This window comes from Channa argus, chromosome 2 (genome assembly GCF_033026475.1).
Source record: "Channa argus isolate prfri chromosome 2, Channa argus male v1.0, whole genome shotgun sequence".
NCBI lineage: Eukaryota > Metazoa > Chordata > Actinopteri > Anabantiformes > Channidae > Channa > Channa argus.
The window spans coordinates 17,942,536-17,958,167 of record NC_090198.1 but is presented as its reverse complement, the minus strand read 5'-3'; the positions used below and the strand labels follow the sequence as shown (position 1 = coordinate 17,958,167).

At 38.2% G+C, this 15,632-nt stretch overlaps 2 protein-coding genes across 2 annotated transcripts; one reads left to right on the top strand and one right to left on the bottom strand.

Moving 5' to 3' along the window:
* Nucleotides 1-805: 805 nt before the first annotated feature.
* On the bottom strand, nucleotides 806-11,814 carry ercc3 (excision repair cross-complementation group 3). Its single transcript, XM_067496113.1, has 15 exons — nucleotides 11,646-11,814; nucleotides 10,818-11,017; nucleotides 10,440-10,676; nucleotides 10,301-10,350; nucleotides 10,081-10,216; nucleotides 8,587-8,757; nucleotides 7,742-7,946; nucleotides 7,182-7,496; nucleotides 6,805-6,989; nucleotides 6,118-6,320; nucleotides 5,942-6,038; nucleotides 5,721-5,838; nucleotides 5,465-5,583; nucleotides 1,999-2,148; nucleotides 806-1,877 (listed from the first exon to the last, which is right to left on the bottom strand). The coding sequence occupies exons 1-15, from the start codon at nucleotides 11,671-11,673 to the stop codon at nucleotides 1,740-1,742; spliced, it is 2,352 nt and encodes a 783-aa protein (XP_067352214.1). The 5' UTR covers nucleotides 11,674-11,814; the 3' UTR covers nucleotides 806-1,739.
* A 976-nt stretch (nucleotides 11,815-12,790) lies between these two features.
* gpalpp1 (GPALPP motifs containing 1) lies at nucleotides 12,791-15,607 on the top strand. The gene is made up of 7 exons (XM_067496112.1): nucleotides 12,791-13,001; nucleotides 13,120-13,240; nucleotides 13,356-13,445; nucleotides 13,555-13,813; nucleotides 14,027-14,191; nucleotides 14,314-14,415; nucleotides 14,540-15,607. Exons 1-7 carry the CDS (start codon nucleotides 12,920-12,922, stop codon nucleotides 14,756-14,758), a joined length of 1,038 nt encoding a protein of 345 aa, XP_067352213.1. The 5' UTR covers nucleotides 12,791-12,919; the 3' UTR covers nucleotides 14,759-15,607.
* The last annotated feature ends 25 nt before the right edge of the window (nucleotides 15,608-15,632 follow it).

Genomic DNA, 15,632 nt, shown 5'->3' with positions numbered 1-15,632 from the left:
ATGTACATAAGTATTCAGTGCCTTTGCTTAATACTTTGTTGAAGCACCTTTAGTATCAATTACAGCCTCGTCTTTTGAGTATGATGCTAGAAGTTTGGCACACCTATTCTTGGGCATTTTCTCCCATTCTTTGCAGTACCTATCAAGCTCTGTGTGGTTGGATGCAGAGCTACAGTTGGTCCACAGCCATTTTCAGATCTCTCCAAAGATGTTCAAGTCTGGGCTCTGGCTGGGCCACTCAAGGACATTCACAGAGTGGATCTGTAGACACTCTTCTGTTATCTTGGCTGTGTGCTTAGGTCGTTGTCCTGCTGAAAGATGAACCAGTCTGAATCAAGAGTGCTCTGGAACAGGTTTTCATCAAGGACGTCTCTGAACATTGATGCATTCATCTTTCCCTCAATTCTGACTAGTCTCCCAGTTCCTGCTGCCAAAAAAAACATCTCAAGGATGATCAGTGGAAACAGGATGCACCAGAGCTCAATATTGAGTGTTATGGCAAAGGCCATGAATGCGTGATTTACGTGATTTCTTTCATTTTTTATTTTTAATAAATTTGCAAAGATTTCAAACAAACTTCTTTCATGTTGTCATTATGGGGTATTGTTTGTAGAATTACGAGGAAAATAATGACTTATTTTGGAGTAAGGCTGTAACATAACAAAGTGTGTAAAAATGTAAGTTAAGCTAATACTTTCCGGATGCACTGCATTATACACAATAAATTGTTATACACCATAGAAGTAATTGTGAATGTTAAATTCTTGAATATAAAAATGATTAAATTGAAATTGATTGAGAAATGTAAACATACTTACACACACTTTAATATTTCCTGAACTCATGGGATAAGCCAAAAGGACAAAAAACAAAACAAAAAACCCCATGTATATATATCACGTATATACACACACGCATATAAGTATATATAGACGTATATATACAAATAAACATGTATGTGTTTTATTTTTTTTTTAATGACACGTGTAAAAACATTTCTAAACACTTCTAAACCTAAAAAAAAGTTGGAGTAATTTATTTTACAAAATACCTCCAAAGAAAGATGTTTTCAGTGTCTCCATCTTCACAAAAAGCTGTATTAACAAAAGTCCAATAAACATTATATTCTTAGTTTTCCTCCTCATAGTTTCACTAACAGTGGACACAGGTTATTCCATTCACTGCCAAATGACTGAGAGCTGATCTTTAGCTCCTTAAAGGGATAACATCACACTTGCGTCATACACCAGGAGCCATCTACGTTCATCCAACAATCAGATATTTGTGCCTGTAACGTACTGCCAAAAGCAAGTCAAAGCCTTCAATTGTTGCTGTATTTCATTAACAAAGCCTAATTATATTCCTTAACTGGCTGGCCACAATAGTGCAACGTGACAGCAAAATTACAAATGAAGATAAAGAAAAATGGCACCACTCAAGACATGAGTCTGTTCGAGGTGTTCAAATTGGCAGAGATGAAGCTGACACTTTAAAATGTAACACATAAAGCATATGAGCTCCTTATCACAAACAGCTACAGGGGGAAGCAATCTACAGAATATCATCATTAGGTTCTGATAACATTCATTTTCGAGTTATCTCGAAACAGTGTTCTGACTCTCACAACAGCTGGATTGTCTGAACCTGCTGGAAATATGAGGTTTTGACTCTGGAGACATTATTCTGCCACAGCTTCATCTTATTGCAATTGAGTAAGTCTTTAGGTGTCAGGGTGTAAGTCACTTCCTGAAGCGCTTGAACAGAGGATGAACGCTCTTGTTTGCTGCTAAAGCTCTGTTGCTTCGGCTTTGATATTCCATGTAGACGGTGTCATCAGCACCTGACATGGAGCTCATAGTGCCAGTTCGCCTTGAGAACTGATAAAAGGAGGGAGACAAAAACATTTTTAAAATAAATCAGTATAATGCAATTTTTAAAGCATTATTTTAAGCACGTAAGCTAATTATGTTTGAATTCACGTTGTGTTAAATTCCTAACCTGTGGTCGTGCACCAACCTCCCCTGCGACCACTTCTTCCTCGGCATCAAGGTCTGAAGCCGCTAGGACCTTCTGAAGCAACTGCTGTTGCTCTTCTCTGGTTGAGAACATTAAATCTTCTTCCTCCATACCTGCCAACTTTGTGATCACCTATTGAAAAAAAGGAAACATGATAACTTGTATCTAACACACAGCTAGGTTCATACTCCATATACTGTGCATTCATAGTTTTTAGAACCATTTCACTTTTTTCAATTTTGTCATATTGCAGCCTGATACTACAGTTGTTTAAATTCAAATTTTATGTTTTCCCCAAATAATCTACATTCAGTACCCTATAGAAACAAATTGAAAGCCGAATTTTGGAAATGTCTGTAAATGTATTAAAACAAACGACAAAAACTCAATATCACATGCATACAAGTATTCAGACACTTTGCAACAACACTTGAAATATAGCTCAGATGCTTCCCATTTCTCTTGATTGTTGCTAAAATGTTTCTACACCTGAAACTGACTGGAGTCCACCTATGGAAAACTAAGTAGATTGGATATGATCTGGAAAGGCACAAACTTCTCTATAGAAGACCTCACAGCTGAGAATGTTCTGTATCAGAACAAAAGCAATGAGGTCATATGAACTGAGAATGTATTATATGAGAATATATTCTTAGATGAGCATAGCCTAAACATTTCCTCAGCCTGATAGTGCTGCTTTATTTGCTCGGCACAAATAGATGAAAGTTTTAAAACACAAACCCTCACTCTCCTCTGTGTTTGTTTATGTTGCTACATTGCTCCATCTGTGTCATGTTGAAGGATGAGTGTGATTTGCGATTTATCAAAATAAACAATAAGGCCAAAATAAAAAAGATCTTTTTCTATGGTCAAATGATATATTACCACACTAAGCCAGTAAAAAAATGACCCTTCAGAATTATTATTTTTTTTGTCCTTTTGGCCACAGCGGACTATTGTCTGCATGTTGGTTTGGTAGTTTTTACATCTGATGACCTATAAAATGTCTTAAGAAAATAATAAAAGTGATATTGGTCCATCCCCCCTAATAATTAAATTACATTATTTGAAAGTTAAATGTAAATAATTAAATTAACAGTAATTAATTTCAGATTAATGAATATCTACGACAAAGTCGTTTTTTTTTCCTACATAATATTAAATGCACAAAAAAAAGAATTCTTTGTTTCACTTGTTTCCAGTTGAAAATAAGGGGATGCAAACCTTTGCACCCAACTGTAAACAAAAGAATTGGTATCTGGGGAAATTGAGTAACTGAACAAGCAGGGCCTTGGTCAGGAAGATGACCAGGAACCCAACAATAATGCTGCAGAGAAGGATAAATAACTCTCCCTCAATCAGGCCTTTTATTGGAAACTGATTAGACAGACGCCCCTGCTGATTTACCAAACTGCATTTAAAGGAATCAGTATCAGGAATAGAATTGGTGTGATAAAATAAAATAATTTTCTGGACAGAACTTCATTCACTATATCTGACAACCACTGCTCATTATCTGCCATATCCACCTTACCATGAATCATGGTAGGGGTTAGCAACATGATATGTGGGGGATTCTAGCCAATAAGGACTGTGAGACTATTCAGAATTTAGAGAATGATAATTGCAGTCAAACAGAGAGAGTTCCCTGAAGGAAAACCTGCTCCAGAGTGCATGACACCTGAGACTGAGGTGACAGTTCACCTTTCAGCACAACAATGATCTGAGGATTACAGCCAGCTTAAACAGTAAGCCTAACTTAAACCCCACACAACATTTGTGGACAAACCCGAGGATGACAGTTCACAGATGCTTCCTACCTAATCTGATAGAGACTGAGAGGATCTTCCAGGAAGGTTAGGATAAACTGCCGAAATCCAGGTATGAGAAATTTGTCCAAGAAGACGTGAGAGCTGCAACAGCTGCCAATGGGGCTCTACACAGAACTGAATTAAAAGTGTGACTTGGGGTTACTCTTGCAGATGGCGTAAAGTCAATTTATAGGACTTCTCAGATGGTGCTCTTAACTCCATCAAATCTTCTCAACTTCATAAGACCTGATGAGAGCCAACACTGTAAAATTGCAATCACAGTGCAAATGATGAAGTCATTCCTTTAATTCATGTTCAGTCATTCAGTTGGCTATGCTTCGTGTTTGTATAGACAAAAACATTGCTTTACTTAAAACTGTTCTATGTTTTTGCTCGCCTCATAAAATCTCAGTGGGACATGTAAGTTAGCCTTAGATGTTGGAAGTCTATGTCCTATTTTTTGGTTAGAGAAAATGTATGTCAATGAATAGTTCCTGTTTTCTGTCGTAACAAAAATGCATGTGCTAATTTAGAAGGACTGAAATTATCACTTTTCATAACGAGTCATTAATGTGTGGGGCGGCAGTGGCTTAGCTGCCCGCTTCCCCTCTCTCCCGCATGCCGGTGTCCCTGGGCAAGACACTGAAACCCCCAACTCCACATCCCCATCTGAGCAGTGCCAAGTACCGCTCCCAGTAGAAATTTTGGCAAGTCAAAATGCAAAACAATGATCCACTGTGGTGACCCCAGGATAAAACAAGTCATTTAACGTGCATTGTAAAGGTTCTACACTGTAAATCTAAGATAATTGTTTTTTCAACTTTGGGTTGATTGTAAGACTTAATATGCAGTCATTTGGTAAATACTATTTTTCTTCATAGTGCTAGAAGTGATGCTGTTAATTCAGCTTGTCATAATGTTAGAATAATAAAACAATTTTACCCAAAGATGACACTGCTTTGATGAATAAAAATACTGTATTTCAACTCTAGTACAGAACCTTGTGTTTTTCTCATTACCTTAAAATATCTGCTTATTTCCTTGACTTACATTTTATCCTAAAGTCTGAATGAAGAGATGTGAATAAAGTCAAATACATGAAAAACAGTTTTGCAGAAATTAGAGATTCTTTCCTCACTCTCCTTAACACATTCATATTTCCTCTGACCCTTCTCTGATTCAAATTACAATAAATAATGCACAGTTAAGCTGACGGAGCCGTCTGAATATTAAATATATCCATTTCCCTTAGCTTTAAGCATGTGTCCATTTAAGATTTTGGCCATTATTCTTATTCATACACATTTTGTAAAATTCAGCAAAATATCCCCAGTGTTCTTCTAGCTGTGCATACAGAGATTGGGCTCAAATGTCTGCTGTTGTTGATGTTAGATAGATTGTAGTGGAGTTTAAAAATGTATAAAATATGTTTATTAACATATTCTATCAGGTGTCTAATTGCATTTGTGCTCAGGCACAAAGCACACAACCACATGCCAACAGCCTTTACCTCAGTGCCCAGTTTAAAAGGCTCGTGTGGCATTTTTGTATAATAAAATGTCTCAGAAAAAGGGAAAATAGTCTCAGAGTAGACACAAAAAACATAAAATTCTAACATGCTGCAGAGGTGAACTCACCTTAAAGCTGTATCCCTGGTCCACCAGGAACCTCTGTCTCTTGGTGGAGTAAGCCATCTCCTGAGTGTCCTGTGATACCAGTGAATAGAAGTATGCATTGTACTCCTCTGCTACCATCCCTGAACAGATGGACAAGTGGAATAGGAAAAACTGTGTTTGTTCACAGATGGAGGTTGTAAGATACTAACAATATGTCAACATTTTTCGCATATAAAGGAACTAAAAAGTATTGGGGTTTTTTTGTAGACAGACTAACCTTTCTTGGCTCTTAAGACTCTGCCAAGCCTCTGGGCCTCCTGTCTGCGTGATCCTCCATGAGAGGAAATCTGGATCAGAACATTGGCTTCTGGCAAATCAAATGAAGTGTCTCCAACCTGTTTAGCGGCAGAAATGTAGGTACAAATTCACATACATCCAAAAGTGAAGTTCTGATTTCTTTCTCTTTCAATCTCTCTCTCTCTCTCTATAGTAAATTACCTTGGAAATGAAAATGGTGTTGATCTTGGGGTTATGTTTGAAATTCTGCAAAATCTGCATACGTTCCCCCTGAGAGGTTGGACCATAGATGTAAGGCCTAAAGATGACAGAGACAAAATAATTTACATCTAATGCAAAGGGAAATTGACACAGACAAGAGCTTACTTATATCTTACTTATTGAGGCGGATAGCGTATTCCTTCAAGGCAAACACATTGTCAGCAAAGACAATGATCTTGTCATTACGTCGCTCATGGAACCGAATGAGAAATTGGCAGGCACGGAACTTATTTGGGTTCATAGTGTAAAGCAGGATGCGCTTCTTCGTCTTAATGGCCACATATTCTCTATAAAATTCTGGAGACATCGGGCACCACACCTGAAGAATAGACATGGGTAATTTAGATTTACCAATCTTGAACAAAAAATTGTAATCAGATTATTCTATTAAACATTATAGACACATAAAAGAGTTTATAAACCATAAAGATTAACGAGAAAACATCTGAGAAAGTGTTAAAAATTCCAATATAGGCTAAGCAATCCCATTCATCTTTAAACTTATCACATATCTGGGATCAGGTTAATAGTTTAATATTTCAGTACAATTTAGTTATGCAATCTGCAGAAGTATTCAAAAGACTCTGCACTGGTGGTGACCTTTCAGCTGTGAATAGAAAACAGTGCAGCAGCTGGGTGGACTGTTTTGTGGACTGGTGTGAGAACAACCACCTTTTCTGGAATGTGGCTAAAATCAAGAAGATTCTTGTGAAAACTGACAAATTAAAAGGTAGCTTAACTAAGTGCTGAATATTAAGCAGAAACACACTAATTCATAAAAGCCTCAGATTTTAAACACCTACCTCCGCACATTGGACTTTGGCAATGTAGCCATTGTTCTGCAGTTCCATCCAGTTGGCTTCGTATAACTTCGGCCCAATGAGGAAGTTGAGGTCTACAATCTTGTCATCTTCTCTGACCAGCGTAGCAGTGAGGCCTAGTTTGCAGTGTGCTTGGACAATGGTCAGAACACGACGAAACATCTTGGCTACAGAAGAGCAAAAAATTATCATGTTAGTGTGTAGATGGATCTCACCAAAATATGCGTATAATACATGGTTCTATAAACCATTATACGCATGACTTAGAGTATTTATTGAATAATATTGTTAGACTAGAAGGTACTATTAATTTATCTAAAAAATAAATAAATAAAAAAATAAATAAAAGAAGCACTCACCAGGTATAGTGTGCACTTCATCCAAAATAATGAGTCCCCACTCTTGGCTTCGCATCCACTCCATGACCCTCTCAGCTTCCCAGGAGCGTTTGGTGGTGTGACCCAGCATAGAGTAGGTACTGATAGCCACTGAGCAGCCAATTGGCTTGTCTTTGGCATCAGAGGTGAAACGGCAGATCTGTGAGTCATCAATAGTGGACCACATTTTAAACTGGGATTTCCACTGCTCCACAGACACAGAGGAGTTACCCAAAACCAGGCAACGTTTACGCACTGTGCACGCTGCTGTCACACCCACTAGAGATTTACCCGCCCCTGGAAAACAAAGAGAGCAAAAGAGTTGGGACATGCAAGCTTTTTACCCAGATTTGAGCTGGAATGAGTGTGAAGTGTAGCAATAAAATCTTCCAATAACCAGTGCACAGAAAATTTACCTGGCGAAAGAATATATTTGTTTTACTTTCCTTTTTTACACATTATTAGATACAACTTCACTGATCGTTTTGGTTTTGTCACTCATGTTCTGTACTCCTTTGAATCAATTAAACTAGCTGTCTCACCGCAGGGCAACACAATGACCCCAGACCGAGCTCGTCCATTCCCAAACATCTTGCGTAGACTCTTTTCCTGGTAGGGCCTCAACACAGCAGTGGGCTTCAGGTCTATGTTGATATCTGGGTTGACTGTGTCGTTGCGAAAGTCATACTCTGCTAGGAGGGGGTACTCCAGCTGTATGCAACGTTTCTGCAGTTCTTCAATCATTTCCTACAACAGACCAGAGGACAGTAAATCAGTTCAGAGTAGGGCATGAAAATTTTTTTAATATAGATAGATAGATACTTTATTAATCCCTGGAGGGAGTTTTTTGTGTAGCAGTAACTGTTAAACATAACAATACTACAGTATGCATACAAAGTAATGGTAAATGGTCTGTACTTATATAGCGCTTTTCTACCTACTAGTACTCAAAGCGCTTTACACTGCTTCTCATTCAACCATAACACTCACAATCACACACCGATGGAGCTGTTATGCTGCTGGCCAACATTCACTGGGAGCAACTATGTTGGGAATAAGTGTCTTGCTCAAGGACACTTGACATGTGACCGGAGGAGCTGGGGATCGAACAAACAACCATGGGATCGGTGTACGACCATTTTACCTCCTGCGCCACAGTCGCCCATAATGAGATATCAATGAAGTAAAAGATATTATGATGATAATTAAAAAGATAATAATCTGCAGTCATTTGCAACTAATTTGAAGTAGACATGACATTTATTCTGGGAAAATTCATCTATTTTCTGATAATTAATGCAACACAAAGTAAAAACCATATTCAACAATAGAGACAAATACTCTCAGACTTTATCCAAGACAATAAAGTTCAAATCTACACTGGTACCTGACGAATCTCAAAGGACACAGTCTGAGTCTCTTCCTCCTCCTCCTCATCTTTGTCCATCTGCTCATAGTAGCTAAATATGTCCTCAGGGACTGGCTGGGTTGAATTTTGCCCATCACCAGGTTGCTGTGAGGAGGATGTGCCTCCCTTTTCTTGAATAGACTTGGATATCTGTGAGAAAGAAACACAGAGAGCATTTCTTGTATGGCTAGGACAACATGTATATTTTTTGTAAAGAGGAAGGACTGGTAATTCTATGTTGTTCATCACTCATTTGTGCTTTTCAATTAGGGCTCTGTGGTAAAAGGTTAAGTCACACCTTAAAAGATTTATGGAGGGCTTAACTTTGAAATAAAAAGCTTCCAAGCTGTGCTTGGTTTGGCAAAAAATATTTACATACAATACTACAATTACAAATAATAACATCCAGAATATGCAAGTTGAGTCAGAAAAGGGTTGGAACACAATTTGTTCCACAAGCACAAAAGTAAAAGATAATGACAGAATGACAGAAGTAACAATAGTAATAAACTTCTTCATGTGGCAGGGTTTATCAATTTCTTTAAGTAATGAATAATGACTTGAATTATACTGATAATTGTCAGTATTGACTGATTTGAATATTCATTTTAGAATTTATTTACCTATATGGCCAAGATAAATTTTTAGTTTTATTGTTGTATTATTACCAGGATTAAAAAAAACAACTCTCAGGGATTGACTTGGGCATTATTCTGCAGAATAATGTCTGCAGAGTGTGGAGAGGGCTCAAACCGTCACTGGCCACAAGGAGTCTAGCTCCCAAGTTGAGGGTGACCAGGAGTGGGTAAATGACCTGAACCTATTGATCAATAGCCTGGCTTTATAGGAAAGGACAGAGCAGATTCAGGTCTTTTGGAGTGCGAGGAGCAATTCTGAAGACCTTCTTTGAATCTGCTGGTCTGCTGTTGCTGTAGCATGTGTACAGCGGACAGGAAGAGAATGGATAAGTTGATCAGGAAGGCCAGCTCAGTCCTGGGGATGCAGGAGGTGGGAGAAAGGAGAATGGTAGGCAAGCTATCGTTCTTGCTGGAGAACAAATCTCAGCCGATGTATGACACAGTGATATCTCCGACCAGCACCTTTAGTGAGGGACTGTTACATCCTTAGAGCTTGAAGGAGCGATATCGTAGGTCTTTTCTCCCTGCTGGTGTCAGACTTTACAACCAGAGCTCCTCCCAGTGAACTAATACTATAATATACACTCCTCATACTGATTGTAACACTGTGCACTAACATCAACGCTGGTGCAACTGTTTGTTTGTTGATTATATACTTATTTGTACTGTATACAGACTTTTTGTTTTTAATCTTATACAGAGATTCTTGCTATACATTTTGGCAGAACTGTAAAGGACAATCAAATCACTCAAGAGTAAAGAATGATAACTAAACATCACCATTATCTCAATGATCATTTCTGGTTAAAAAAAAAAAACACATTGGAGAGTATACCGCTGACTTGCTGTGGATGACTTCAGTAATGAGCTCAGTGTCTGCTCCATCTGCAGTACGGAGCCGACATTCACGTATCACATTGTCCTGCAGAAGGCGCTGGATCACATCAGGGAAGGCACTCTCAACAAAATACCTGAGGGAATACAGACAACACAACAACACAGGTTAATGACACGACTAATGACATACAGTTAAGAGAGATGTTTGTTGATCTTACCTATTGTGCTTAAGCACCAGCTTGACTTTGCCATAGCTCACTGTGCAGAGCTGAGAAAAAGGCAGGGATTAAATTCAACAAATAAAAAACAAAAACAATAAAACAAAGTTTTATTTAAAAAAGCAACTCTTATTCAGACCTTAATGAATTGCACAATTCCATCAGGTACAGAGGTTTTACTGAGTTTCTGCAGGTATTCTATAATATCAGAAGTCTGCAGCCCCACACTGACAGCTGCATACAGGGAATAGGCTGTCAGCTTGTACTCATGGATGTGGTTAGGCCTGCACACTGGCTCTGCAATGGCCACCAAGAAATCCTGGGCATACTTATACACTGGTGAGAAAGCTTCTAGAAAGATGTGTCCATCTGGAGCCTTATAAAGGAGAGAATAATGAAGAGAGACATCCCTTATATGTCTGTGTGTAAAAACAGGAATAGATGCAAAGTCTTTCATTTGCTCAATATATGGTGAAAATAAAGCAACAATCCAAGCAACAATCCAAGCATGTCTTACCACCCAGAGGGGGCGTGAAGAGTGATCATTCTTTAGCTGCATCTGAATTCGGTAGTCTTTGGCTCCATACTCATCCAGTCTTGTACTGGACTCCTCCACTTGTTTCCCTGCTGCAGCAGGTATGGCCTCCTGAGACTCGCTGCCCACCACTTCTTCCTCATCTTCCTCCTCCTCATAGAAACGCTTTTTGGACTTCTTCTCTGTATGCCAAAAATATCTCTTAGAAAACTATTTGGTCGTATGGCTAAAGAAATAAGTGCCATAAGGAATTATAAGTACAGTGTTGTAAAAAATTCACACACTTCTGGCAAAATCATTACATATGATTATTAATTTTATTGCCCACTGATTATATGTTTTTATTAGCCATTCTTTCCTTCAGCTTGTTATGTTTTCCAACAATTTGTTTGCGTTTATATTACGTATATGTATTTAACTATGGGCCACACATGTTGCCTAACTTACTAACTTACATACTTGCTCACATTTCCACCAAAGTCTTTTAGGATTAAAATTCCTTATTTTATATAGATTAGTAGCCAGATTTAAATTAGCTACTGACATTGACACCCCTTCATTCTTAGTGCCAATCAGGTATAATCTAGGGAAACTTCTTTTTATTATAATTTAAGAAAAATCGCTTTGCTTTGCCAGATATTTCCTCTGGTATTATTGAAGTCTTAATCCCAATGAGGACCCAGAAAAATATCATTATAAGAAACACTGTTAGCACCTTTCAGCTCACCACTGTAGTAACGTTATCTATTGTACGCTAGTTAGGAAACATTAACTAGCTAGGTTAGCTACAGTTGTGCAATAACTACTCACCCCGATCTCCTTTATCCTTCTTACCCATTTCAGAAATGTCTATATACGCAGCACCTTCCAAAACATGACAAATATATTTATATTACCAGACTTAGACCGACTTTCACGTAGCTTAAATTACTGTGACGAATTACAGGCGTGAAGCCAAAACCCATAACACACCAATAATCTTCCGGCTTCAGCTTTCAAAATAAAATTTTATTTTCGAACGACTTTAATTAAAAATTAAATTTATTTTCTTAGGGGAAATAGAATTTTTACAGCAGCTGTCTGTAAAATTAAAATAATGTGGATGTTAAACATTGTTTGTATTTTGATCCTTCTTTGACAGAATAACATGATTAGGGGGCCTGGTGGCTCAGTGGTAGAACATAGGGCTGGGATGCAGAAGGCAGTGGATGGGAATGTGACCCCACCCAGCCTCCAAGGGCGATCCTGGTGCCCCTTTAACCCCTCTGGGTTGTGGGAGGAAGGGTATGCGGAGTAAAAACACGTGACAAATGTGTCCCCTGAAGGGACAAGCCGAAAGCTGTTGATCTTTTATTTGACAGAATATCATTATTGTCCAGCTTTTAGTTCCGTTTCAGTCCATATCAGTCCCACTCTCTTTAAAAGAAGGGAGAGGAGATGTAAAATGTATAGGTAGGTATCTAAAGTCTGTGTTGATCAAGGTGACAAGGAAATAAGACATAACTTGTCCCCCACACATAAGACTCACACAGCCAGCCGGGCTGCAATGTATATAGGATTAAATACAAGACCAGGATTATTTTTTAAGCAAGTGTAATAGTACCTTTACTTATGTAAAGGATCTCAGTTTCTACAAAACATTAAAGAAATGAGTTATAGAGGTTTTACTCACACATAAAGTCCTTGATGATCAAACATAAAACAAATGCTGACATTTAATTTTTTAATCAGAGAGCACTCTTCTTTAAATAAAATAAATGTTCTCCATTTAAAAGTTGAGCAAAAAGTGAACACAATAGAAAAATTGTTCCTTTTATAAAAACACTTGATTCTCAGGATAGTGTATAATGGAACACATAACAAATATATGTTTTTTTATTCTTGCAGAACAATAGTTTACTTCTTGCTTTGGTGTGGATGTCTTCCAATGGCTTGACACAGAACCTGAAAGCTCACTATTTACTTCCGGTGTAAAAGGTCAATTTAGTTTTTGTAAGGTTTCTTCGGTAAATGGGGGCTCTTTCTGACTTTAGCAGAAATTATTGAAACTAAGTTATTGAGTAATTTAGTCACCAGTGTCGAATATGTCGTCTGATAAAGTAATCGGACCTGCATTTCCCCCGACGTTAAGAAATGACAGCGAAGACTCTGATATTGAGGAAGGATGTAAGTCTCAGAAAATTAGATCTCGCTAAAACGTTAAACTATCAACCACTTTCACGTTAAACGAGTAAGGATGCTTGTTTTCTTTGGTAGTTAATAGTTTTCTTCTTGAACTGTGCAGTCGCTGGGCCTGCTTTGCCTCCGGGTTATAAACGGGCTGAACCGTCGAGCTCCTCGGATGAGAGTGAGCAGGAGGTGACGGCCAAAAGAGCCAAGACAGCAGCTGCAGACAGACCTGCAGAGTAGGTTCATTTGTGGAGTGCAATTTATATAAAGGACCACTTTAGTGGTTTGGATGTCTTCTAATAGCTTGATAGCATAACGTTAGTAACGTTAGCTAATGTCTCATCTTATCAGAGTAGAGAAGACAAGGATACAAGAGGATGATGGTTTCTTTGGACCAGCTTTGCCACCAGGATTTAAGAAACAACAGAGTTCGCCAGAAAGGTGGGCAAATAACTTATAATAACTTAAATGTATTTCAGTGAATAGTCAGAAGTGAAATTCTGGATAAATTGTGAATTACTGAAGCTCAAAGTTCATGATATCCCCTAAGGCCACCTGTGCTGGGCCCAGCTTTGCCTCCTGGGTTCCGAAGAGAAGCTTATAGTAACGATGATAATAATGATGGTGAGGACGGAGAGAGTTTACCTGGGCCTGCCCTACCCCCAGGCTACAAGGCTGAGCCCTCCAGCAGTGAAGGGGAGGATGAGTATGTTATTGGACCCATGCCAGCCAAAGGGCCTGTTGAAGACTCTGTGGCTCTAGACATTGAGCGCAGAGCACAGAGGATGAAAGAGAAGCTGTCTAGAGATGTGAGTGCTACTTTTTTCCCCAGTGGTCAGCATTGTATAAGCTCTAACCCTTCACTTATATACTCACAGGTTAATCAAAAGGAAAAATATCAAGTCTAAAACCACCATAACAACATTTAAGATTTGTATCTTATTCCGTGTTTCTTTTTTATTCATTTTGAACTTTTCTTCCTCTGCTGGCTTCTATTCCTACGTGTATGTTTGAATGAGCAGGACACTCCAGAAGTTCTGACCAGAGAAACATGGATGACAGAGCTCCCACCAGAACTGCAGCACATTGGCTTGGGGGCGCGAACTTTCAAAAAAAGGTCAGGTCCAGAGAACAAAGATCGCTCCATTTGGACGGATACACCAGCAGAAAGAGAGCGCAAGGCCAGGGTAGTTAATCAAAAATAACTAATTCTTATATTTATCAATCGTCATTCTCATCAAACATATTGATATTATGTATACATATATATGTGTTATCTGAATGTCATATGCCAATCCTTTACTGATAGGAACGGCTTGAAGGAAAGAAGAAGGATGAAGTGGAGAAAGACAATATCCCACAAGTTACCCACAAAGATTTACAAATGGCAGCAAAAGTATCTAAATATAATGTAAGTGATATTATGCTTCATGTCCCACTATATAATTAAAGTCAGTTATAAAGGATGTTTGAGAAATATTCACACTAAACTCTGAGTTAATATCCTGCTACACACTCCCACCCACTTTTATCAGGAGTCTAAACGTGCTGAATCTCTGATGACCTTGCACACAAAGAAGATGAAGGAAAAAGCAAAGGAGAAGGCTGATGAACCAGTAGAGAGAAGACCATTTGATCGGGACGCAGACCTGCAGGTAAATCGCTTTGATGAGGCACAGAAGCAGCGGTTGCTGAAGAAATCTCAGGAACTGAACACACGGTTTTCCCACAGCAAAGACCGAATGTTCCTGTAACAAATTCTCAAAATGTAAGAAATGTGTCTAAATGCAAATGGTAAATTCTCTATTTTGTAAAATATGGGCTGTGTTTCTGTTGACACTGATGTTAAACAAATTGAGAAGTGTTTGTTGGCCTACAAGGTACACTAAAACTGGATCCCACAGATTATTAAAAACATGCAGTGGTAAAGACAAAGCATGTTCTTTGATAGAAGTTCATGTTAAGAGTATAGGCATGAAACTTGTAAAAGTCAGATATAGTAATAACTAGTAGTAATGCTATTTTAGACAAAATTAGCATCACAGTTCATTAATCCCACAACACAATTATAAGGATAGATTTGAAGGTAGATCAAGTGATCATTAAGGTGTCTTTTTAAACTAAAAAGACTTTTTAGATCTTTTTAGACTAAAAAGACACCGAATGAAGGGGCGTACTAACAGTGGCTCAGTTGATAGAGTGGCCGCCCTGCTCTTCCCGACCACATGTCAAAGTGTCCATGGGCAAGAGACTTAACCCCTAAGAGTCCTTTCCCATTCCTAGCTGTGCAGTGTAAGTCCCAAGCCTTGTAGAAATTGGGGAGGATTGTGTACAACTGCAAAATCAGCGTGTCCCTGAATTTATGGGATAAGCTGAAATAGAAAAAAAAAAACGTAAAGTATAATCCTATTTGATATTATCTCTTTTTAATGTAAGGTTTAATGAATACTCAAAGTTCAGGCTATGATTTTAATAGATTTTGCCACAAAACTGTTTATTAATAAAACATATTTTAAAATTGTGATGGTTATTATATCTTTCAAGTTTTTGTGTTATGCCACATCCATGTATGGCTTTACAATGTTGTGGTTATTTTTTGTAATTGTTTTTTTTATCGTAAGATAATTA